General features: G+C 33.2%; 4 protein-coding genes across 4 annotated transcripts; all 4 read right to left on the bottom strand.

Annotated features, from left to right (window-relative positions):
- Positions 1-4,769: 4,769 nt before the first annotated feature.
- Positions 4,770-5,243, bottom strand: LOC134228548 (uncharacterized). Its single transcript, XM_062710200.1, has one exon. The coding sequence runs from the start codon at positions 5,241-5,243 to the stop codon at positions 4,770-4,772; it is 474 nt and encodes a 157-aa protein (XP_062566184.1).
- Positions 5,244-5,252: 9 nt separating this feature from the next.
- On the bottom strand, positions 5,253-5,747 carry LOC134228547 (uncharacterized). The gene has a single exon (XM_062710199.1). It carries the CDS (start codon positions 5,745-5,747, stop codon positions 5,253-5,255), a length of 495 nt encoding a protein of 164 aa, XP_062566183.1.
- Positions 5,748-12,168: 6,421 nt separating this feature from the next.
- Positions 12,169-14,009, bottom strand: LOC134228544 (E3 ubiquitin-protein ligase arc-1-like). The gene has a single exon (XM_062710197.1). It carries the CDS (start codon positions 14,006-14,008, stop codon positions 12,290-12,292), a length of 1,719 nt encoding a protein of 572 aa, XP_062566181.1. The 5' UTR covers position 14,009; the 3' UTR covers positions 12,169-12,289.
- Positions 14,010-15,422: 1,413 nt separating this feature from the next.
- Positions 15,423-23,535, bottom strand: LOC134228545 (CAAX prenyl protease 1 homolog). Its single transcript, XM_062710198.1, has 10 exons — positions 23,400-23,535; positions 22,263-22,409; positions 21,707-21,793; positions 21,002-21,118; positions 20,441-20,593; positions 19,852-19,993; positions 19,199-19,314; positions 18,395-18,571; positions 16,230-16,370; positions 15,423-15,664 (listed from the first exon to the last, which is right to left on the bottom strand). Exons 1-10 carry the CDS (start codon positions 23,484-23,486, stop codon positions 15,446-15,448), a joined length of 1,386 nt encoding a protein of 461 aa, XP_062566182.1. The 5' UTR covers positions 23,487-23,535; the 3' UTR covers positions 15,423-15,445.
- Between the last annotated feature and the right edge of the window lie 1,471 nt (positions 23,536-25,006).

Raw genomic sequence — 25,006 nt, 5'->3', positions numbered from 1 at the left:
TTAAGGGACTTTGACCCTCAGCCAGGAAGGACAACTCTTTAATTTACAATTTAATTCAAAAAGTCTTTAAATGAAGCATGAAAATTAAATATTTTCATGCAACAATTTTCATGATATGCCTCTCAATGTGCTTCAAGGTTTTTTTGCAAAGCTCCATTAATCACTTCTAATTTCATATCCAGTTAATAGACATTGGTATCTAAAAATGCTTCTTCGGGATAAAAATTTCTACTTTTAATTAGTCCTTTCTGAGAAGTTCAAAGAACCTTGAAGCACATTGAGAGGCATATAATGAAAATTGTTGCATGAAAAGATTTAATTTTCAAGCTTCATTTAAAGACTTTTTGAATTAAATTATAAGTTAAAGAGTTGTCCATCCTAGCTGAGAGTCGGGGTTCCTTAAATAGATTTTTAATTTGTTGAATATTAAATATTAGTCTTTTGTGCACTTAATTTCTTTTTTTGCTTGAAATTGAATGACTAGTGCTCAAAATTATATACATGAATCTAGGAAAAATATTCATACTTACACAAATCCTTACAAAAAGAAGAATCAAGAATCTACAGTCTTGGAGATTGCGGGTTTTTTGTACAGGACAAGATTTAATTTCTTTCCTATTATTTCTCTTTCTTTTCTTTTCTTTTTTATTCTTTATATATTTTTAAAATTTTTTTTTTATTTATTTTTGACTTTACAATATGAAGAATACGAATAGAAGATCTAGAAACAAGCAATCAATTATATAACATCTTCTTTCACTTATTCCTTTATTAGTGTTCTTGTTAATATTTTCAAAACCTTTGACATAAATTAAGTATTTCTCCTAGCAAACACAATGTTAGAATATTATTTTAAACTTTAAAATCATTTGAAAAATAAAACACTACAACAACTTTTCTTCTTTTGTGCATTGAATAAATCGTTAAACTACAATAACATTTTTTACTTGGGTTTTATGTTTCTTTATTTTAGTGGCAAGCAATAATACATGATTTCAAAAAAAAAAATTTTAAATGACCATTTTACATTTTTTACCAATATGAAATCATAAATATCCCAACAAACCAACGTTTTCCTCAAACTAAGAATACTTATTCGTAAAGTACAACTGTAATAAAAATTTATAAAAAAAAATCTAAGGGTACTAAATCTCTCGCACAGAGAAAGAAAGGCCTCATGCCTCTATGTATTTTCATGGCTCTGTATGCTTTGGGACTTTTCTATCTTGGTTAAATCTAATTACTAGACAAGTACGTTATCTGATGATAACAGTTGGAAAAATCCTTCAAATTAGTAGGACGTAACATTTCCCTAATTAATAAATTGTTTTACATTTAATTAAAAAGCTATCAATATAAAAAAAATCTTTTGATTGATGTGTTATAGAATTCGTTATAGGATTTTGTTCTTTAAAAAAAATCAATTATTAACCCAAGTATGTATAGTTTAAAAGGGGAACATTTCAGCAGTTACATTACTTCTCTTTGCAATCTCATATAAAGTTAAGGAATTTTCGCCTTTTTTCAACTTCACGGCCACAAGACAATGATTCATTGGAATGCGGTTGTTTAATTGGTTATCAGAAGGTATTCAAGTATTTTTTTAGGAATAAGGAGAAACCAGTATTATTGAGATCACCAGAGGTCAGTTTATTGTTGGTATAAATAAGCTACAATAACTAAAATTCAAAGATTATGCAAAAGATCGGAAATGGTTTTTAATATGTATGAAGAAATTAAAGAGCGTTGGAGGACAGAATAGTTAATTATACTTATCAAATTCAAAGCAATGCAAAATTTGAAGGGATATCAAATATGATGAACAGCTTCAGCTAGGATGTGTTAAAAAGCGATCAGGGCGGTAAGTCAGAAACTGGATTGTACGTGTCTGTCTCTGATTGCATTTTATACAGGTGGAGTAAAAGAGCCATTACATAAAACCTGCGAGTCGCCCTGGACAGGAAAGGTCTTCAGTATATAATTAAACTAGGAGTGGAATTTTACGAGCCTGGTGTCCTTTGGCATCAATAAAAGAATTGATCACTTCGACCGAGAACAAAGGTTGTCAGGGCCCTCCGCTTGATGTGTCCCTTCACTTAGCTTGTATCGCCAAAGAAACTAAACGATATCACTCGATTCTTTTTAAATGACAGAGAGTGAAATAAATGCATTGGTAGTGCGTAGCTTGTAAAAATTAAGATACGACAGACTAATCAAGCATGCATCCCGGAACAAGGCAAGGATTTACTTCAAAGCCCCCCCCCCCCCTAAAAAAATCAAAAACGACAGACTAATCAAGCATGCATCCCGGAACAAGGCAAGGATTTACTTCAAAGCCCCCCCCCCTAAAAAAATCAAAAATTTGTTGAGATTCACATGATTCAAAATCACACAAAAACAAGAACAAAACGCCTTTACCATGTGCACATGAAAATCCTTTATTTTGGGGGAAGAAAGGGGGTTCGTGGCAATTTTTGTTACCTTACCATCTAATATAAACACTGCATTTCATAAATCGGATCGTTCACCTCCCCAAACCTCCCCGGATCTGCGTATGTTCTCAATGCTTTCATGCATCAGAGGCAGTAAAAGAATTGAAATGGATGGATAACGACTTACTTTGTTAATTAATATACCTTTTTGTGATAAAAATGTAGGAGGGGCGACCATTTTCACAAAAACTAGGTTATGAGAGTAAAGAAGGGAAGGGGTAACCTCAAGATTATCCCTCTCACACCCAGTGCTTATATTAAATTACATTAAACAGAGCTGCCACATTGATACATGCATCCCATAACTCATGGGACCCTTGACTGGTGGACTAGACAAATGCATGAATTCAACCTGAACGTTAAAATATGCATCATTAATGATACAGTGCAACACCCATTTGATCAGGATTAAATAGTCTACTGATAAATTGTCTTAATAACACTGTAAAAATCTGAATTCAGATATTTGTCTCAAAACTTATTCCATTCATATTAAAAATCTTTAGGACAGGACAGTATATCATCCATACACAGAAAGGCTTGGTGTAAAATGCGGAGGATGGAGTCTCCACAAAACTCCAAAATGGAGGGTCAGAGAGTGCAAGGGGTGGAGCCTCTTGTGTCAGTTTTTATACATTTGCCCGTTTTATCTTTCAATCATTTTAGAAGCTGGATACAACTGGGTTGCTTGTAGAGCTCTCCATCGGTGATAAAAAGTGTCTGTCAGAATTAATTACTGAGTCTAGATACTGGTATGTCCCAAAAATTTTATTGCAGATAATTATGTCATGCATAACATATAGCAGATCACTTTGTCTGCAAATTATCAACAATTAAAAAGTATATTTCACATTGCTGTAAAAGCTGCTAAAGCTTCTGTATGTGTAAACCACAAAAAGAAGATACAATTAAATTACAACTGAAAATGAAATTTAGCACAAAAAATATAACATGACTTTCAATTATATCAACAACAAATGAGGGGACAATATTTTGTCATCTTTCCCTAGAAGTTTAGGTAATCTAGCCCTTAGCAATTTTAACATTTGGCCCTTCAGATATTTGATACCTATACTAATAAAATCTGTCAAGACCTCATGGGTTACTGCGAGATAGCAGTGTGAATCAGACAGTTTCCATTGCACTTAGCATCTGTGATATCGCAAAACAAAATTTAAATCACAAGCACGGGCTGCATGCCCCTCATTTGTTTCTCACATCTGTAGGTCATTTCGATTCTCATTTTGTTGTCTCTTTATCATGTTGCTTGTTTCTCATTCTTTTTAGAGCAAAAAAATAAAATAAAATAAAAACAGTTAATGGCCAGAGTTCTCCAATAAAACAATCAGTTCATTAACTGAATCTATTATTTAATTATTTTTAATTTTTCTAAAATGGGATAATATTTCTGAGTGAATAATGACATCACGGCACATTTCCAACATCGGACATTGCTTCGACAGCAATCAGATTTCAGATGGTAATAGGTGTTTTGTAATGAGGCCGATATTCCTTGACACCTTTATATACATATCAGTCTATTTATATATATCTGTATATAATATCACCAAAAGATAATAATTTTGATGCTATTCTGTTTCAGTCAGTCTCTGTTATCGTTAAAAATTAAATAATCAGCAAAGCTGTTCCCCGCGTTGAAATGTGGTGTTCATTATTTTTTTTTTATTACTGTTGCTGTTTCTTTGTTTCTCATATAGTATTTTATGGACTTTATAAACAAATGTCATCAGATACTGTCAAATGGTCATCACAAAATCAGGTTGGATCGAGATATAACTGAGTTTCATTCACTCAGCTTCAATGAAATTATTTTTTTTAATTGTTTGGGTGATGTAACACTCTAACACATTCTCACGGGGTATCAGAAAATGAGATGACAGATTTAATAAGCACCTGCTAAATTTACGACAAGCACTATGCTCCACCTCCTGCATCATCTAACACAAGAGGCTCCACCCCTTGCACTCTCTGACCCTCCATTTTGGAGTTTTGTGGAGACTCCATCCTCCGCATTTAACACCAAGCCACACAGAAAGAATGGTTGGAATATATCTTACTCTATATCAATTCATGTGATTCAAAACAATATGTGATAATTTGATAGCACAAATAATTACCAAACTCATTTTACCTTAAGAAAAATATGCAGTCAAATTTTATCATCATAAAAAAGTATAATTTAATAAGCGCAGTCAAAATATGTTCATGTAGTTACGAATACTTGGCACATGATGCATGTCTATGACACATTTATAATCACTGGAGATATTTGTACACTGTCAGTATGTTGGTGGTTAATTGTTCCAAACAGAGATTGTTCTCACAATCCACACACACACTACGGGGAAACTCTACCCTTTGTTGACTGACACCATCACACACTAAGATGTGACCGACGACATCAGTACAGATTCCATAGGGGTGAAACACTAACTTCTGACCTGTGTAGGAGAACCTGTGTTGTCCTGATTTATTCACCACTACTACTGACCTACTAATGTTTGATGTACAGATATCTCCATTCATGTTTTCAGTGATGTAGTGGAGTATTCCATAGAGTTCCTGTCCTTTATCATCACTCTGTATGTTCTGTAGTTCTTTTCCTGTCTTGTTGTACCTAGTAACTTTAGCCTCACTACCTTTGTCCATCCCCACCAGTAAGTCCCCGTTAATATGGGATGAGTGTTTGCTGAGTGGTTTCCAATCTTCAGTTTTAATAAATTCAGTCATATTATTATCCTATGTTATCCTGTTGATGACATTTTTGTTTCTGTCTGTAAAGATCAGATTCCCGTCTTGAGTTAGTGTATGATACCCTTTTTTACCACTGGTCTGTAACTTCTGTATCACATCCCGCTGTAGATCTATTTGGACAAGATAACCAGCATTGTCACTGATCCAAAGTCTGTCTGATTGATTTAGTGATACTTGGTATTCTTTATAAACACCCCGTACATTGAACTCCCTGACCTTGCATGGTGACTGACGCAGTTGACGTAATCTTTCTCTTCTCTGATTCAGTGTTTGGAACATGTATTTTACCAAGTAATTTGGTGACATCAATTTTGCTGTATTGCCCAGCAGTAAATCCTGGTGTAACTGGGTTTTTTGTGTCTCTGGTATGGATCGGATCTTTGGTTTCTTCTCAGTGAGTAAATTCTGGGGTTCTGTAGGGGACAAGCATCCGTAAAGTTCTTTGGCAAGGTTACTAAGATAAGTGATGTAATCATCCATGGTACGTCTTATCTTGGGATTTTATATCTTGTAACAGTAAATGTTCTATCTGGTCTATTTGCTTCATTTTCTCAAATACGACTGTGTCCATCAGACTTTTCAGGGTCTCACCTTCAGCCTTCATGGCTATTCTGATGTTTCCCATGATCCGTTTGATTTTTGAGAAATCTTTTTTAATTTCTTTCCGTAAACTTTCTAATGTAGGGAGAAAGTACTCGTGGATTTTGGAGATTTCATCTTGAAAGTCTCTATATTTTTCTGCATACATTTTTTCCAGATCAGTAAATAAATGCCCTCGATGTTCTTTTTGTGTGGCGCATTTAGAACAAACTGGAACTTGGAATTCTTCACAGAGCATGTTCACATTTTTAGTTGGGTGGGTCTCACATTTCTCCGCAGGAAGCTGTCTTTTGCGTTGCTGGTAAAGGACCAGCTCATGGTTTTTCTTTTTTGGACTTTTCAAATGTTCACGTTTGCATTCTTTGCATAATTATAAATGGCAGTTGTAACAATAGAACTCACAGTTTCTTTCACATTCTTCAATGTCACACTCCAAAAAATGCTGTGATTCCTTAAATCATTTCAGTTTAAAGATACCTTTGCTGAAATAACATTTTGTTTTTAAGATGTGAAATTTAGTTGTGTACACGTTTTTGTAATTATTTTGTTAACATGGCAGAATTCTGCTCGCTAGACATGTTATTCTATTATTTTAATGATGGTTTTTTGTGTGTGATACAATGTATCTCTAAATTTATCAAATATTTCTACAAGCTCTTTTTTTTATTTTATTTCTAAAAACTTCATTGTCACAACTGAGAAAAAAAAATTTAAACATTTAAATCTTTTATAGACATATTTTCAGACACAATTGTGTAACGTGATCGTTTCTTTGACTTTTTAAAATAGATTTTTGAGCATTGAATATTAGTATTTTATGCATTTCATTTCTTTTTGCTTAAAATTTATCGACCGGTATTCAAAGTTATATATCTAGGAAAAATATTTATACGTGCACAAATCCTGACAAAATGAAGAATCTATACACTCTGAGAGTTTGCGGATTTTTTGTACAGGACATTTTTTCATTCCCTTTTTTTTTTTAAAGTTTTTTTTTTTTTTTTTACATATATCTTTTAATTTCATTTATTTTTTCTTTTATTCAATTTTGACTTTACAATATACAGAATATGATTAGTAGAAACAAGCAATCAGCTATATAACACATATAACTATATTCACATATTCCTTAATTAAAGCTCTTGTTAATATTTTCAAAATCTTTGAGAGATGGTTATATCTCCTAGCAATGCTTCTGGCATTGTAAATACAGTTTGTGTGTGTGTGTGTGTGTGTTTTTTTTTTTTTTTTTGGAAAGTTTAAATCATTTGGAAAATAAAACATTGCAACAAATATTTAGCTTTTTTTCTTTTTTCTTTTCTTTTTTGTGCATTGAATAAATTGTCAAACTACAATATCATTTTTTTCTTGACATTTCTTTTCTTAATTTTAGTAGCATAAAAAGATCCATATCTCTTAGAGAGAGAGAGGGGAGAGGAGAAGAGAGGAGAGAGCATAGCCTCTATGTGTTTTTAAAAGGCTTTGTATGATTTTGGAATCTTGCGCGGCAATGATAATGATTCATTGGACAATGATTCATTGGAAAAGCCGAAGGCTCAAGTGAGCTTTTCTGATCACATTTTGTCCGGCGTCCGTCTGTCTGTCCGTCCGACTGTCTGTCTGTAAACTTTTCACATTTTCGACTTCTTCTCAAGAACCGCTGGGAGAATTTCAACCAAACTTTCCACAAAGCATCCTTAGGTGAAGGGGATTCAAGTTTGCTCAAATGAAGGGTCACGCTTTCATTCAAGGGGAGATCATTGGGAATTAATGAAAATTTGGTGGTATGTTTTAAAATTATTCTTCTCAAGAACCACAGGAACAGGAAAGATGAAACTTATGGGGAAACATCCTCAGGTAATGTAGATTCAATTATATTCAAATCATGACCCCCGGGGGAAGGGCGGGGCCACAATGGCCGACCAATTTTTTGCATAAAAATACCATGTATACAGGAAAATTCTTTAAAAATCTTCTTCTCAAGAGTAACAAAGCCATAATTGATCATATTTATATGGAAGCATCCTCAGGTAGTGTAGATTCAAGTTTGTTCAAATCATGACCCTCGGGGGTAGGGCGGGGCCACAATGGGACTATGCATACGTATATCACGTGAAAAAAATGAAATTGTTTTTTCGAACCTACGTCTCTTTAAACAATGGTTTTGGCCGAGGTATTATAAGTTGATATAAGGCTTCATAAAGCAAATTTTGTAAATGTGAGAATAGAAATGAAAGATCATACATTATTTTAATAATTCTTTCACAAGTATCAAAAAAGAATTGAAAATAAGATTGCAAGGGACAATTCAAGTTGCCCTTTAATTTCAACACAGCTGGGTACTTGTAGTAGCCCACAATGCATTGCGGCTCATTCAGCAATAGGTAAAGTAAAGAGATATTTAATTTACATGCAAATTTATGCTGACGTCGGAAAATCTAGTGGTCTCGACCTGTTAAAGGAATGGGAAGTTTACGGGAAATCTTTGGAAAGGGTTGGACTTATTTGATTAGCGCTTTAATTTTGTCTGCTGTCAGAGTAAGAAGCTGTGAAATACATGTATGTAAGGTCAAATGAAGGCTACGATTTTACCATACTAATTCTTGTGATTTTTTTTTTTTTTTACAAATTTACAAATACTGCTTAGTGGGAAATTACCATTTTTTTAAATTAAAAAATTATTACTCTTATGATAATTCAAAGGAAATGGAAATGCGAAGTAAAATTCAAACAATTAGAGCATGGCTTACGGGGCAAAATTGGACAAAGAAACTCTTCAACTTGACAAAATTATAAAGGGATAATGGACATTTTTGTCATTAAGCGTTATCTATATATGGATTAAGTTTACTTTGTGAAAGTGCTAGGTTATATGTCAATAAACGTGTCCCAAACTTTGTCGTTTTAAAAATGCTTTAGCAACATATGAATCAGGGGCGTAGTATCCGGGGGGGCCAGGGGGGGCCTGGCCCCCCCACTTTTTTTCCCAACCTTACTTACACTATAGGAAATGTTAATTGAAAGCCTGGTTGGCCCCTCCACTTTTAGAAATGTACCGAAAATGTAGTATAAGAATTGGTACTAAAAGTAGTTGACACTGAAAAAAAGTTGACTTTAATACCCCCCCCCCCCCCCCACGAAATAGGATTTTCGACTTTGGGCAAGTTTTACCTTTTTTTTTTTTTGCTTGTCAACTTTTTTCAGGTAAGTAAAAAAATTTTTCTCTGCCTGGCCCCCCCACTTTCAAAAACGATGCTACGCCACTGTGAATCATGATATTATCAAGACAATTTTAGAAAATCAGATCTACAAATCTGTGTACCAGCCCTTTTAACTTTGTACTGCTGTAATTGTTCAATGCCAGCCCCTCCCTTATCCACACTTTTTGTTTGAGTATAGTCATGTACTAACAAAATGATTTTTTTTTTGTCGAAAAAATAAAAAAAAGTTAAAATATTCCCTTCATATCAGCATAGGATTTTGGAGTTTGATCACTACCCTTTTTCCTAATCTAAAATTGTTCAGGTAAACTGCCACTCCCCTTCCCTAGAAGAGTAGAAAAATCTGTAATTGCCTGACGTCACGGCGTCAGACTGTATAAAGATCAATGTTTCCAAGGTGCGAAGCTGAGAGGTCACAGTAAGCCAGCAAAGTTTTGTGCATGCTGATTATCACTGGAATTTGTTACCCGCGTTTCAACAAAATATTTAGCAGAAAAAATAACCATCTTCCGGATATAATAAATTGATGTTTTAATAACATTAGTTTTTGCATGCAGCTGTTTATTTTTTGCGATTTCATATACGGACATGTCCGTTTGACCTTTTTCTGCGTTTCTGTACTATTGGGTTAGTCCATTTGTCTTCTAGATAAGGCATGTCACAATCACTTTGCGCCAAATTTCACGTGTATATCTTTGCGCCTTTTTCCTGGATGATTCTACTGAATGGAAATGAAAACTTCAAGCATGTTCTTCTTTATCAGAATTTCGAACTTTGGAAAAAAACATATCGGTGATATTGTGAAAGAAGTTAGAAGTTACATCATTTAAAGTAAATAAAACGAACAGAAAAAAAACTTCTCAAGAGGAAAACTGGCCAAATGTACATAATAGTTCTGATCATATCTCACCAGGACCCGCAGCCCCCCCCCCCTCCCCCCCCCAGTTTTCAGAGATAAAATTCTTCCTCCTATGAAAGACAGAAAATGGACTTTGGAAAAGTATTCCTCCTATTCCAGGATTGAGGAATATAAGGAATCACCGTCAAGTTTGTTAAGTCATTTTTGTATAACGGGCTGTTTCCAACAATCGTTGATGCTCTGGCATACCCAACAATCTAGTATTTAAACATATTCTGCATGCATGTTACATATGTAATCATAACGATTCATTTATTTCTTGTAGTTATCATATTTTCAGCTGTCTTCTTTACAGTCTAGTCTATTAGTCTATGCAGATGAATCTAATTTTAAAGTTTAAATTTAGTACTTAAACATATTCTGCATGTTAATCATAACGATTCATTTATTTCTTGTAGTTATCATATTTTCAGCTGTCTTCCTGACAGTCTAGTCTATTAGTCTATGCAGATGAATCTAATTTTAAAGTTTTAATTTAAAAGAAATATATAACCTTTACATATCCACGGCTTTCCAGTATACATTAATTACATTAGTTCATTTCCCGTATTTACTACATTTTCTAAATCATTTATAGAGTCGCGGAATGAGGAGCTGATATTTACGTCGCGGGTTCGAATCCATTGCGGGACGTTGAGATCGGTCCTTGGGATAAGACCGTTTAAAATCAAGTCCCGAGTCGCAGTAGGTGTTAGCACGAAAAAGATACATGTAACTGCTCATTCGTCTTGAGTCCCAAGTATTTGTAGCCCTCCACAGGCAAGTGGTGGCGTCCTTATACAACAAACAAAAAAAGAACAAAACCAAATTTTAACACATACCAAATATACTTTTTGTATAAAATCTCACTGTTCCTTATCCATTGCTTTGATAAGTAGCAAACAACTTGAAATTAATGCATGATGTTTTGTGCGACGTCTTCTTAATTTACTCTAGTTAAAAAATTAACCCCCCCCCCCCCCCCATGTAAACGTAAATAACTTATCATGCTTATAGGATCTATAGATATTGATTGCATTAGTCAGGCAAGCTTTTTTGAAAAGCTATTACTTGTAGCTGAGAAAAAAGTTACACTCCACTGTTTATTTTGTGACATTAATGAAACCAAAGAGATGACATTTAAGGCTTTCTGGAAAGCCAAACTTGTGAATACATTCTGTTCAAATGAGATCTGCAATGGACAAGTTGCGGCTCGGAAGTTAGCAATGTCGTTGAAAAGTGGTTTGCATATGAATAACGATAGAAATGTGATAAAACTTTCAAGAGCTAGTGTCCCTCGGCATTATTTAATATTTTCATGTAATATACTACATCAATACCTACTCTTAAAGCATTGTTTAATATCTATAACTAACATAAAAGTAATGACCTCCGGGATTTTATTTTGCACATAAAACCGGACCCAACTCTCATAACTTAAGTGCACTCATCCTCTTCACACTTCTTACATTTTGATAAATTATGCTTAATAGTTTTGTTTTGTGGACAAGTGCGAATCATATCTAAATTTTTGAAAGGGAGTATTTCTCACCAGGCATTTTGCCAAGATAGACGGTGAACTTTAAATTGTCAATGTCACTATTTCTTACGTTCTTTTTTGTATTTTTCATGGATTAACAAAAACATGAGAGAGAGACAGAGTCAAAATTAAAAAAAATATATACCTATTCCAAGTTAACATGAGGAGATTTGAATTCTAGTAATCTGGAGAAAAGTGTGTGACTGTATAAATTATAATTTATGTATATAAAAAAATTATGATTTAATGAAATTCAGAAGATAGAGCTCATAAGATTATTATATACTGTAGAAAAACAAATTTTCGTGGGCATAAAATTTCGTTGTTTTGTCTTCAAAAATAGTTTCGTGGGCATTTAATTTCGTTGTTTTGAAAGTAACCCTATTCAATATATAGTCATATAAAATTTCGTGTGGGATTTAATTTCGTAGAATATTGTTAACAACGAAATTTAATCCCCCGCGAATATTTGTGCTTTTACAGTACAACAATCTATAGATACAAAAAAGACATAAAATAATAGGCAATGTTATTTATTTACTGTATTGCCAAACAAATAATAACTTCCCTCTGATAATGTAATTTTTAAAAAGAGAGACTACATGAAAGACTTAAGACGTTAAATTGGTTGTCTTAAGATTAAAAAACAATATACAGTCAGTGTGATAATGTTTAATCATGAATCGTTGATTATGATGTCGGAGACCATTTCATATTGATGTAAATTGCAGTACCAGCACTTGATACATGTTTTGACAGAATTTTAATCACAGGAAAGATACTTGTACACTGTCACTGTTTTGTTTAGTTGTCCCACATAAAGATAATTGGTCTCACCATCCACACACACACTACGAGGATACTTTACTCCTTGTTGTTGTGTGAGTAATAGAGACAAGAACTGACCATCTTGATCAAGGAAATGTACAGTATCTTTGGAACCTTCGCACACCAGGATGTGACCGAGAACATCAGTACAGATTCCATTAGGCCAGAATGATGACTCCACATGTACACCAGTATATGAGAATTTGTGTTGTCCTAATTTATTCACCACCACTACTCCTATATCCCAATCTGATGCACAGATATCGCCATTGATGTTTTCTGTGATGTACCGTGGCTCACTATACAGTTTTTGTCCTTTGTTATTCCTCTGTATGTTCTGTATTTCTTTTCCTGTCATGTTGTATCTGGTGACTTTAGCCTCTTCATCTGTCAACATCCCTACCAGTAAGTCCCCGTTGATGTGGGAGGAGTGTATGCTGAGTGGTGCCCAATCTCCAGTTTCGATGAATTCAGTGATATTATTATCCTGTGTTATCCTATTGATGACTTTCTTGTCTTGGTCTGTAAAGATCAGATAACCGTCCTGTGTGACTGTGTGGTAACCTTGATCCTGTCCACTGGATTGCATCCTCTTTATTTCTTTCCCTTGTAGATCTGTTTGTACAAGGTTATTCTGATTGTCACTGATCCAGAGTCTGCTTAGTTGACCTAGTGATATATGCCATAAACCATTAAGATCTGCTACTTTGAACTCTCTGACCTTCTTGACAGAGGCAGATATAGACCATGATCGTTTCATATCAGATTTCTTTCTGACGTCTTTCATTTGTCTATGTGTAGGTTTCATTGCTGTATAGTAAACACTGTCCATGGACTTCATTTCTCTCTTATCTCCTATAGTGTTTGGGACGTGTATTTTACCTAGTAATTTGGAAACATCACTCTCACTGTACTGGCCAGCAGTAAACCCTGGTGTGACTGGTTTGGTTGTCTCTGGTATTGATTGGATCTTTGGCTTCTTCGCGGAGATTAATTTCTGGGGTTCTGTAGAGAACTGGCATCTTTGAAGTTCTTTGGCAATGTTATTAAGATAAGTGATGTAATCATTCATTGTCTTGTCTTGGGATTTAAGATCTTCTAAAAGAAAGTGTTCTATCTGGTCTATTTGCTTCATATTCTCAGATACGACTGTGTCCACCAGACTTTTCAGGGTTTCACCTTCAGTCTTCATGGATATTCTGATGTTGCCCATGATCCGTTTGATTTCTGAGGAATCTTTTTTAATTTCTTTCTGTAAACTTTCTGATGTAGGGAGAAAATACTCGTGGATTTTAGAGATTTCTTCTTGAAAGACTGCATATTTCTCTGCAAAAATTGTTTCCAGATCAGTAAATAAATGCCCTCGATGTTCTTTTTGTGTGACGCATTTGGAACAAACTGGAACTTGGCATTCTTCACACAACATGTCCATGTCTTTAGTGGGGTGGATCTCACATTTCTCTGTAGGTAGCTGTCTTTTGCGTTGCTGGTAAAGGACCACTTCATGATTTTTCTTTTTTGGACTTTTCAGATGTTCTCCTTTACATTGTTTGCATAATCTTAAATGGCAATTGTTACAGTAGAACTCACAGTTTCTTTCACATTCTCCCATGTCACACTCTAAAAAATGTTGGGCTCTGGGAGGAATATCCATTTTGGATGCCATCTGTTGAAAATATAAGCAAACAGGTACTACAAATCCTCATTTATAAAAGAACATTTGCATAATTTCTCATATAACAATATTCTATACTGCAAGTGCTTAAAGCTAACCAGAGATTCTTATATATAACTTTCATTTTTGAGGGGCGGGGTTGAAATTGTTTGTAAATATACAAGTCTATGTACCGTTTTATTTATCCCGAAGCAAATCTGTAAATCAACAAATCATGCATATTATATAAAAAGATTGATTTCAAATAAATAAAAATGTGTTTATACTTACAGTTTCTTTTTTCTCCGAATGACCTATAAAATGACTTTGTTGACAGACCTGAAATTTTAGGACGAGAACCCAGGTGAGACTTGAACGAGATCTGTAATTTACTTCCTGGATATAGATAAATATAGATGTCGATTTAAATGCTGACTTGCTTTTCTATACACAGAATATTAATCGTAAATGATTGTATATCTTGCTATCATTTAACGAGAACGTTTAGCTAACAATGGACTCATAATGCAGAATGATTTTATAATCAATATACATGCATTTTCGTAATTGAAATGATATTTAGAAATGCATATCTGACCATTTAGATTGAATATATCTCCAGGTAGGATGTTTCTGCGATTTATCTATGATAAAAACAGCAGTTAAAAAGGCCACGCCAATAATTTGTTTTGTTGCTATTTTGTTCCTTAGACCTGGGCAATTATATTTATACAAAACTATACAAATAAAATTAATTTAATTTTACCGCACCATGGGAATTCGGTGATATTTCGTATTCCATTTCCGCTCTATTTGACGTTTTTTTTTAATCTGCTTACTCTGCAAATGTGAAAAAATATACATGTAATTGTCCACTCAAATTTTTTCGCGCTCCATCTTAAACTTTTGTCCACAAAGAAGTAATAATATTATAATCCAACTGTTAACTGAGCTAAAATTTATAAACATTCCACAGGTTCATCAAATGGCCATCTTTGCCACATTGTGGTGTATAAACCTTCAACATATGGGACATTAGATTCAGTTTCAGTAAAAGATTAACTGCTTGTTATATACAAAAAACAATACTATATTTTATAGTACAACAACATTTCTTAAGCTCCAAGGATGACAAGACATTAAAATGTACTTGTGGTAGAAATGAAGTCTGTGACTTTAATATTTGTTTCAAAAATGCATGATTAAAGTGTTGATAAAAGTACAGAGATATATCCATAAATTGATATTTTGAGTAAAAATTCTATATTCATTATATTGACACTCAGTGCCTCTTCATTGTAAGCACAAATTGTTCTTTCATCAGTCACTGCTTCCTTAAAATAAATTAATCACCAATTTACATAATTTTATTAGTTAACCTTTTCATCAATACAATAAAAAAACATAAAGACAAAGTTTATTCTATATAATATTCTTCTAGTCTGTTTTTTCAAGCGCCTTCATTCTTTCTAACAGAGGGGGGTGGGAGAAGTTAAACATGGAGTACAGCCAGTCCGTGACAGGAAATCCTAGATTATCTTTATTGAGTTTGATTAGAGCCGATTTCAGCTCCTTTGCATGTCTCAGAGACTTTGCGAAGAAATCTGCCTGGAACTCACAATGTCGGCTGTAGATTATCATCAGGAATCCAAGAACCTGAAATAAAAAATATTCAGAGGTATACAAACTGTATTTATAATTTAAACATTCCCCATTTAAAATTTAGACAATGAATTGCATTTTTATTTCTCCTAAAACAAACTTTTGCCATCCATAAAAATTGCATGAAACCAATGGAACAACTTTTTTGTACAAATGATCAGCCACATTAATTTTGGCACTTTCCTTGGTTTAACTTAAATGTAGTAAACTTCATGTAGAAAAAATGCATATAGTCCATATATGTTTCTTGGTGCAGAATAAATTCTATAATTTTTGTTTACCCAAATATAGTGCACAAATCAAGCTACTTTAAAGTCTATGATATTACTGTGGAAACATTTTCTAATTGCCAAAAAGGTTCAAGAATATACATTTCAATCCAGGCATACATTTCTTTGTTTGTATCATCTGTCCTGAAACTTGTTAATATATCTCTCCAAATTGATTCATTGAAGTACAAGGGTGCATAACTGATCAATTTTTGCCTCAATACCTGATCAATTCTTGCCTCAATACCTCTATATCAGGATTTGGACACTTTTCACAAGTTAATACAAACCTCATGATAGGGCTGGAAGATGAACTGGAATATGATCATCAGACCTATAAGTGTTGGCTCCGTGTCAAATCCAAACGCTCGGTAAATCACCACTTTCTTAGATAGCATGGCAAACACCATGAAACAGAGGAACAAATTTAACTGAAAAAATTAAAAAAAAAAATTTTAAAACTTTTTACTTATTGTACACATTTCATTTCAGATGTATATTCTTCTCAAATTATTTCATTCTATAAGCGCTGGAAATGTAATTTAGTTTCCTACATCGAAATTATTGGTTTCCTAAAAGGCCAGACCAATTAATTCATTATGGTTTTAAAATCACTTGACTATATACTAAACATGACAAGGATATCCAGCTAAAAGTAAACAATCAATATAATAAATCTTCTTTTAATATAAAATTTAATTTGTCACAAAAATGTCAATGTACATAAAAAAAATTTATATAATTACAAAACATTGATTGCTTGATATTTTCCCTCTTCAATACTGTAAAACAAGAAAATTTGGTGCATATATAATTTAGTCTAAATGCAAGTGGGAATGCATTGACGCAAATAAATTTTAACACTTGCACTTGTCATTAAAATATATAATTGTGATATTGTTTTCTTTTATTCACTCCCGTATTTGACTTTTTGATTATTCAAGCCCAGAAACACAATAGCACTCCCTTATAATTTATAAGTAAACATCAGTCAACTTTACCGTGGTGTTGCAATCACATTATGCATGGTCTTGATACAACGTCAATGTTATCTTAATTTTTTTTTAATAAAAGAAAACGTAGAGTATTTATGCATTTTATTCATATTAAAACATCGCAAATTACTTGGATAAATGGTAATCATAATCAGGTATTGTTTGCAACCCCAATAACCATGCTTAAATGCATTGTTTAGTGTTTACCATGAGGGGATAGATGATTGACATGCAGAGAAGCCAAACTTTGAAGTTGCTAATGATAAGTGTCGGGTAACAACTAACAAAAGTTTTATAAAATTATAATTAGACAAAATTTTCTCGATCCATCCTACAGTGCTAGTGTGTATATATAAATCACATGACCCTTTGACAATATGTAATCGCGCGTTCCAGTTTACATGCACTTGTGTATGCTTTGAACACACACAAAAAATAATATTTAGAAATCTGTTATATAGCGCACAATAAATTTTAGCGTTCAGGGGCAGGGCCGTCACTGCCCTCAAATTAGGACCGAATATCGGACCCATTCCCAATAGCACAAAGTGCTAGATTTTCCCAATTTCAGACTTAAAAATTCCCAAAGACGTGTTTTCTCGTTTATATCAACTAATTTTCCACACACAGATCCTTTATTTGATCCATTTAGCAGTAATGCATGATTGATTTTAATCTGCAACAACCCTATCATGATCGTTTATTTCTAATTCGAATTTCCTCTGTCATGGAATAGAGATCTATGGATAGGTCATATGTAGATTGGGTTGTGGAACTTATTTTCATTATTAAACAAAGATAACCATTATGAGTTAGTTCATAAAATAAATAAACAATTTTAAAGTGAATTATAAGTTAAAATAAAATCTTGGATACTATCTGTTTCATTTGCATGTGTTAAATAACCAGAATTGGCAGAAAAAAAGGAATAAATTGTAGATCTAGGCAATTTTATGATATTACATTTTAAAGGAAAATTTTTAATATCAACTTGATAATTTCAATAAATTATTCTTTATAATCTAATATTTTTTATTTATTCCAAATGCAATTAAACAGTAAGAAATACCCCCTCCCCACATTTTTCAGTCTCTGTATCATATGGAAAAAAAGGCCTGCTAAGTAAGTAAATGTTTGGTCTGTTAAATATAGATTTTATCAGACCGTATGTCCTTTAAATTTTAGCTTTTCAAGTATACTTTTCAAAGTGATAAATGGCTTTCATGATTAAATGTTTTTCTTAGGGAGGGGGGTGTGTTAATTAAATACATGAAAGTATGTTTAAAATTTTCCCAATTTCAACAAAAATGTCGAGGATTTTTCCCAATATAGAGGGACCCGGTCCCTGTACCAAAAGGTGCTGTGACAGCCCTGAGGGGCTCTTGCGCCAAAGGTGCTAAAATTAGTAGTGCGTCATATATTCTTGTTATACAGTAATTGACGAATTAATTTTACCTTACCTGACTAATAAAGAAGTTCTTTAGGACATGGTTCAGTTTCCAGTGCCCTAACTCATGAGCTAACACTGCCAGGATTTCCTCTGTATTACATCCTGTCTTTTTCTTTGGCTTCTCCTCTGCTGGCTTTTCTTCAGATTCTGGCTCTTCTGTCACCTCTTTTTCTTCTTTTGAGTCAGTCTGTACAGGAATGTCATCATGTTTACAAATTTTCCATGAGGAAAAAAGTGACAAAATTTACATTCAAAATAAGTTTTTTCTTGTATAAGTCTTTCACAGGAACTTGTCAAGTAAGTATCGTGTATAATATGAAATCAATTTAAATTATAAATTTCTGCAAAATTATCCTTTGTAAAAGATTTCATATACAAAATTTTCAGTGTCAATAACATCTTAAGCCTTAATTTTTACAGATTTCATTAAAAAAAAGCCATTAGGAAAAAAATCTAGATTCTTATCCAATGTTTTTTAAATTATTTTATAAACACATTTCTCACTATGCAGCCTCACTAATCGTTAACAACCAGTGGTCCTTTTTTTAAACCTCACTTTGTCAGATGTCAAAATTAAACCAATATTTTTTTGCGGAATTTCAAAAAAGATCGACCGTGAAAGGGTTTAGCTGAATACAGATTCCTATCATAATTAAGACAAATTCAGTTTGTAAAAACAAATTTATTTATATATATATATTTTTTTTAAAATGTGGTAGTAAAAAAATTTGGATGAGCAAGGATGAAAATCTAGGAATATTATTATTTTAAATAAAAGTCTAACCAAGAGAAAGGGCTTATGACATAAACATACCTTTTCCTCCTCCTTTTCTGGAGAGTAGTCTTCAATAAGTGTGTCATAGAGCACGATCCTTTTATTTTTAAAGAATCCATAAAAATAAGCATTGCTGTGAGCTGAACGCTTTGATCCTGAAAGTGATAAATAGTCATAGGACTACAAAGATACATGTACAGTTAGTTAACATCAATCTACATTCATTCTTTTCAAATATTATTTAGCACATAATGTAAAATAAAGGTTACTACTAACACTATTCAAATATCATGCACAAAAGAGGTATTTAATGGCATAATATCTTCATTTTAATTAGAGAAGTTTATGAGTATAAGATTTATTGTTTGAACCTCTACAATGAATGCTGAATTGAGAACAGATTTTTTTTAAATCTTGAAAAACTACCATTATGTAAGATTTGAAATATTTTAAAATCATTCAAACAGCAAAAACAAGCATTCAAGTAGACTGTTGATCAGAAATTTTTACATGAATTTCAGTTTCAAGAAAATAAAGCCAGTATAATAAGAGTGTCATATGCTTCTCAAAAATAACATGATATGAACCTAATGCATTGTTAAGGTGATCTTACTTTCATCATGTTCATCTGCTATACTGCTTTAACATTTGTAAGCATATACTCTTGGTAGCTGATATACATCTTGTCTTACCTTCTACAACATATAGTTTAGTGAGGGGGAATTCAATGCTGGCTGCCAGCTGCTCAATCTTTGTCCTCAGTTCACCGTCAGGTAGAGGAGTGAACTTATCAAACAGTGGAGCGATGAAGTCAGCATAAATGGTGATCAGAAACTAAGGGAATAAAGACAGAAAATGAAGTGTTAAAATACATTGAATTTGGCTTGAGAAATTGCTGAAATAGATTCTGAATTTTCATTTGTGCTCATATTAAAAGCTTTGCTTAGTGTCTTTCTAAATAATCTAATGTGAAGCAAAATGAAGAGAGATGTATCCACATTTTCACATGGAGCATATGACAACTCTGAGTGGTTGTCAAGGAATGCTTGTTTCTGATCCCACCTCTGATGTATTTAGAGCTCTTTGATAGCCCAACTCTAATTTTTTAGTTTTAATGTACTTGAATTCATGTTTTATACCATTCATAGTCTTCATATTTCTTTCAACAAAACATACAAAGTATCGATAAAATTACAAAAATACTAAACCAAAATTAAGTGTGTAACTTGATTATTATAACTGAAATCCTTGAGTCATTTCTAAATACAATAGGCATAATACCAGTGACACGGCCAGCATGAACCCCCAGGCGTAGATGAAGAAATAGTCGCCGCCGATCTTGATGATGTAGATAAGAAGTGAGACGATGGGTAGAGACAGCGCCATCCCTACAAACATCTTCTTTATCGTGTCCTTGATGAAAAATGGCAAGGTCTGAAAATTAAAAAAAATTAAGGGAAATTTGTCAGAAAAAATGATTCACTAAAAATATTACATTCAATGTAAAACAGATTTTAAGTTTTCTTTGTGAAATTGATGCAAAGGAAATTGATCACATTGATAAGTAATGAAAACAGGAATTCACTTCATTTTTGAATGACAGATTTTATAAATATATATCTGAAGGAAAAAATTACATATTTGTAACTTAGATAAATTGGCATTCATTTGAAATATATCAATCCAACTTTGACATAATTTCAGATCAAAGAATTGAAAGATGGAGTTGGAAATAGTGAGGCATTGATTATTTGATATTATTCATTTTATTGCTTAAATTTTTCAATTTCTGTGCTGTCCTTTTGTAATTTTTGTGTGGAAATTATACACTTCATTCTGTACCTGTTTATTAAATCCATGCTTCTCCTCTAGAACAAATGTGTGATACAAACTCCAGGGAAGGGAGGTAATTGTGGAATACAGCAAAAATATCAGAATAAATGTGATGGACTGCAAAATCTGGAAATAAAGGAAACTTTGTAATCAAAGTTAATTCATATACATGTACATATGTTTTAGCTAGATTAGAAAATATGTTCATGGTTCATTGATTTGTTTGATTTTTTTAATGTTGATACATTGAATTCTCTTCCATAGGTCTCAATTTTTACTGTTGTTATTTCTGTTAAATACTTTATTAAGCTTAGAATTATATGCTCTCTAAACAGAAATTTTGTTTTTAGCTTAACATGTCAAAAGATCTTTCTCAAGAATTCACATTAACAAAATAAATCAAATTTCAAAATCAGGTTACAATAAAGATATCAAAATATATGATCCATGCACATGAATACTACCAACTTACACATTCTGTACTTATACATGTACATGATACATTTTTTGTGTTTATATACTGTTTACAGGGAAATTTTCACCCCTTTCTATTTTCACCCTTCTTAAAGATGAGTGAATTTAACCATGTTAAATCAATTCAAGGAACACAGTATTTCCTAAACAGAATAGTGATTGGGTGAATTTAAATTGGGGGCAAAACTGTTTTCATTTGTCACTGGGCAAAAATAACCCTATATACAGTAATATAGTCACCTCATATTCAGCGCCATATCCAAAGTGGCCATTTATCCTGCCAGCCAGTTTCCATACAAAGGGGAGGGCACCAACACACAGAATTACCTAGAAAAATTGACAGAATGATTAACACATATTAAAACAAAATGAATACCATACAATCATACATTAGATAACTTTATTTATCAAAAATCGGAATCATGAACATTTAATCTGAACCTATCAAAGTTGTGGTTTCAATGAAGCACTGGAATTGAACAAAAGCAGAGAACTTGTTGAAAAAACATGATTACAATGAATTAAGTCATGATTTAACCAAAATATTTATTGTTAAACATTTTGTAAGCCCTGTTTTCCTGTCTACTTATTGTTAAACATTCCGTCAGCCCTGTTTTTCTGTCTATTTATTGTTAAACATTCCATCAGCCCCTGTTTTTCTGTCAATTTATTGTTAACATTCCGTCAGCCCTGTTTTCATGTCTTCTGACTGTAGAATCTAGTGGGTGGTAAATCCCTGACCAGAAGCCCAATCTTTCTAAATACATCAGACATACAGGCCTTTAATCTTTCTTACCGTAGACTCTAGCTGGTGGTAAATTCCTGACCAGAAACCAAAGGTACTTTTGTCCAGTGAGTAGAGCCTTGCTTTGGTGAATGTTTCTTGGTCCAGTACTTTTTCTAGCTCTGCTGGAACCTCTGTTACTGTTTTAGCAAGATACTTCTGCAAATATACAAAAAATTAAAATTATAATTTTTCTAGTTAAATTTTTTTAAGATAACATTTAACTCACTGACAAATTTAATTCAGTGAAACCATAATCACAATCTTAATAACATGTCAGATAGTATTAGTAGATTTATCCCGGAGACTTGGCAATGGGATAAAAAAAACACAATGAGTTGAATAAAATTCATATCCAACTACAAATCATAGGAGACTCTTCTCAAGAAGAACAACGTCATGATTGGTCAACTTATATGGAAGCACTAGTTAACCTTGGACTGGGTGCTCACTACTGACAATGACAGCCACTTACGGATACATTAATAAAATGGGTGTGATTCAAGAATCTAGTATTATCAGGAAACTTGATTATTGCAATAACAACCCCAACATTTTGATACATAGTTTGGTTAGCTGACAACCTAAAAACTACGGTGAGAAAAATCGATTTTTAAGTGACTGCTCTAAGAAGTTTATCCTTACGTCACGGGTTCAAATTCACTGTGGGCCATGGACACAGGTGCTGCAGATGAGACCGTATAAACCAAGGTCCTGTGTCACATTAGGTGTTGGCATGAAGAAAAATCCTGCAATATTCAACCACCTTGAGTGCTGAATAAAGGTATATATTTGAAGCCCTCCACGGGCAAGTGGTGGCATCTCCATAGGAGTGGAAAATTATTGAGAGGGACATTAAACAATAATAATAAAAAAAAATACTGAAAAGGGTAATAATATTGTATTGGCTGCCATCTCAGTATTCCAGTATTCCTATGTCTGAAATAGCTATGTCAACAGACAGATGTACGAAGTTTCCTCTCTCTTCCTCTCTCTTGTTTGGGATAGTAATTCGGACAAATACTAGCCTAATATTCCAATATGTCATCAGGCATCTTGCTGTTCCAAACACAAAAAATACCCATAAAATTTTGATTATTGACAAAAGAAAATATTTTTAAAACAGCAGATCAGTAATCATTGTAACACCTGTCTGGAGGAAAGATAAGACTCCCAGAAATAGACGATCCAGAGGAAAACTAAGACAGAATAAAAGATTTCCTCCTCGCTGAACATGTTTCTAATTTTTATCGCCGCGTTGGAAATAAGATAAAGTGAACCACGATTCCGACTGAAATATAGTAAGCATTGATGTTCATGCTACATAAAATCAGTCATATTTCTCTTACAATATTTGAATAATTTGGTCAATGTTAAAAAATAAGTACTGAAAAATATATGGTAATATCAAATATTTCTTAAACCTAATACACTTAGTTATTCACCTCTCCTCGATCGGGTTCGAGATACAGAAACTGCAACTATGACAAATTCAATTTCCTGCGAAAACAAAAATTGAATGCGAAATACAAGTAAGAAACTTGATCACATCCCCAGGTGAATTCCTAATAGTGATAAATCAAAGATACGCTTGAATGGATCCAAACTGATAATGTTGCACGCGGAATGGAGGTCACGCCATTTGTGAGGAGACGATTGCGAGCAGACGAAAAAGTCCTGTATATATCCTTTAACATTCAGGTCTATTGGCAGTTTTGGATAGGTACTATGATCCTTAATCATGGAAATAGTTTGTCTTTCTTGTATTTTATTTGCAAACCAGAATGATCACATTGTGATATTTCAGTGTTCCTTACATTTTCCAAATTAGGACATGTAGGAAACACTCAAGATTATTTACATGTACCTTGATAATAATTTATATCATGCACTGAAGTAGGCTCATTGAACTGACTCTATTTGCTTGATAACCTTTAAATCTATACCACATATTTTTTCATATAAGGATATAAATCAAAAGCACAGTGTAAACAAAAACCACAGTCTTTTTAAAATCATTTTTAGAAATTCTAACATTAACTTATTGATTAACTGAAATTAATCAAGCTTTGAACATAGTTAATTATCTCAATTTTTATGCACAGAATTAAAATGTTATGTATTGCATTCACATGAATTAAGAGTGAAAGACAATCACTAACACTGAAGTCTGTAGTTACCGGTACAACATCAGTGTACGAGTGTGGTCGTTTAAACATTAAGTCGTAGGGGGAAGTCGGCTGTTCACTTCCTGATGTCCGGATTAGTAGGCGCTGTTCTCGAGGAAGCTTATTAACTGTACACATATAGGCCACTGTATACATATAGGCCACTATATGTAACTTTGATCATTCATATAGTAGATCATGTTAGCAGCATGATTACTTTTGATATATGCTTTAATATACAATGATCAGTTAAATGAGGAAAGAAAACTTAGTTGTCAGTGTGCTTCTGCTTCTGCTTCTGCCATGTACTGCCCACAATCAACTAGTTGATTATTATGGCATGTGTGGTGCGCATGGAGTTCCAAAATCATAAAAATTTAAAAGGTTAAAAGGTTAAAATATTAATTATGATTCATGGCATATAGGTGGTCACCTGAGACCTAAAGGTCTCAAGTGTTTTTGCCATGACAATCTCTGGTGGTAGGTGGTTCCACTCTTTGATGGTACGAGGGAAGAACGAGAATTTTCTATAGTCACTTTTACAAGATGGTAATTGGTAGGCTTCTTGGTGAGTATGTCGTGATCGAC

Source organism: Saccostrea cucullata, unplaced genomic scaffold (genome assembly GCF_032062105.1).
Source record: "Saccostrea cucullata isolate Sc308-1 unplaced genomic scaffold, CSIRO_AGI_Scuc_v1 ctg12809, whole genome shotgun sequence".
Taxonomy (NCBI): domain Eukaryota; kingdom Metazoa; phylum Mollusca; class Bivalvia; order Ostreida; family Ostreidae; genus Saccostrea; species Saccostrea cuccullata.
Note: the sequence above shows the minus strand (reverse complement) of the source record. Positions and strands in the feature narration are given on the sequence as shown.

Excerpts from the sequence above, each read along its gene's own strand:
- LOC134228548 (XM_062710200.1), bottom strand. The coding sequence starts at position 5,243 with ATGACTGAATTTATTAAAACTGAAGATTGGAAACCACTCAGCAAACAC.
- LOC134228547 (XM_062710199.1), bottom strand. The coding sequence starts at position 5,747 with ATGGATGATTACATCACTTATCTTAGTAACCTTGCCAAAGAACTTTAC.
- LOC134228544 (XM_062710197.1), bottom strand. The coding sequence starts at position 14,008 with ATGGATATTCCTCCCAGAGCCCAACATTTTTTAGAGTGTGACATGGGA.
- LOC134228545 (XM_062710198.1), bottom strand. The coding sequence starts at position 23,486 with ATGTTCAGCGAGGAGGAAATCTTTTATTCTGTCTTAGTTTTCCTCTGG. Across the intron at positions 22,410-23,399 it reads CTTATCTTTCCTCCAGACAG|AAGTATCTTGCTAAAACAGT; the intron begins GTGTTACAATGA and ends GTATATTTGCAG. Across the intron at positions 16,371-18,394 it reads AGAACTTCTTTATTAGTCAG|TTAAATTTGTTCCTCTGTTT; the intron begins GTAAGGTAAAAT and ends TAATTTTTTCAG.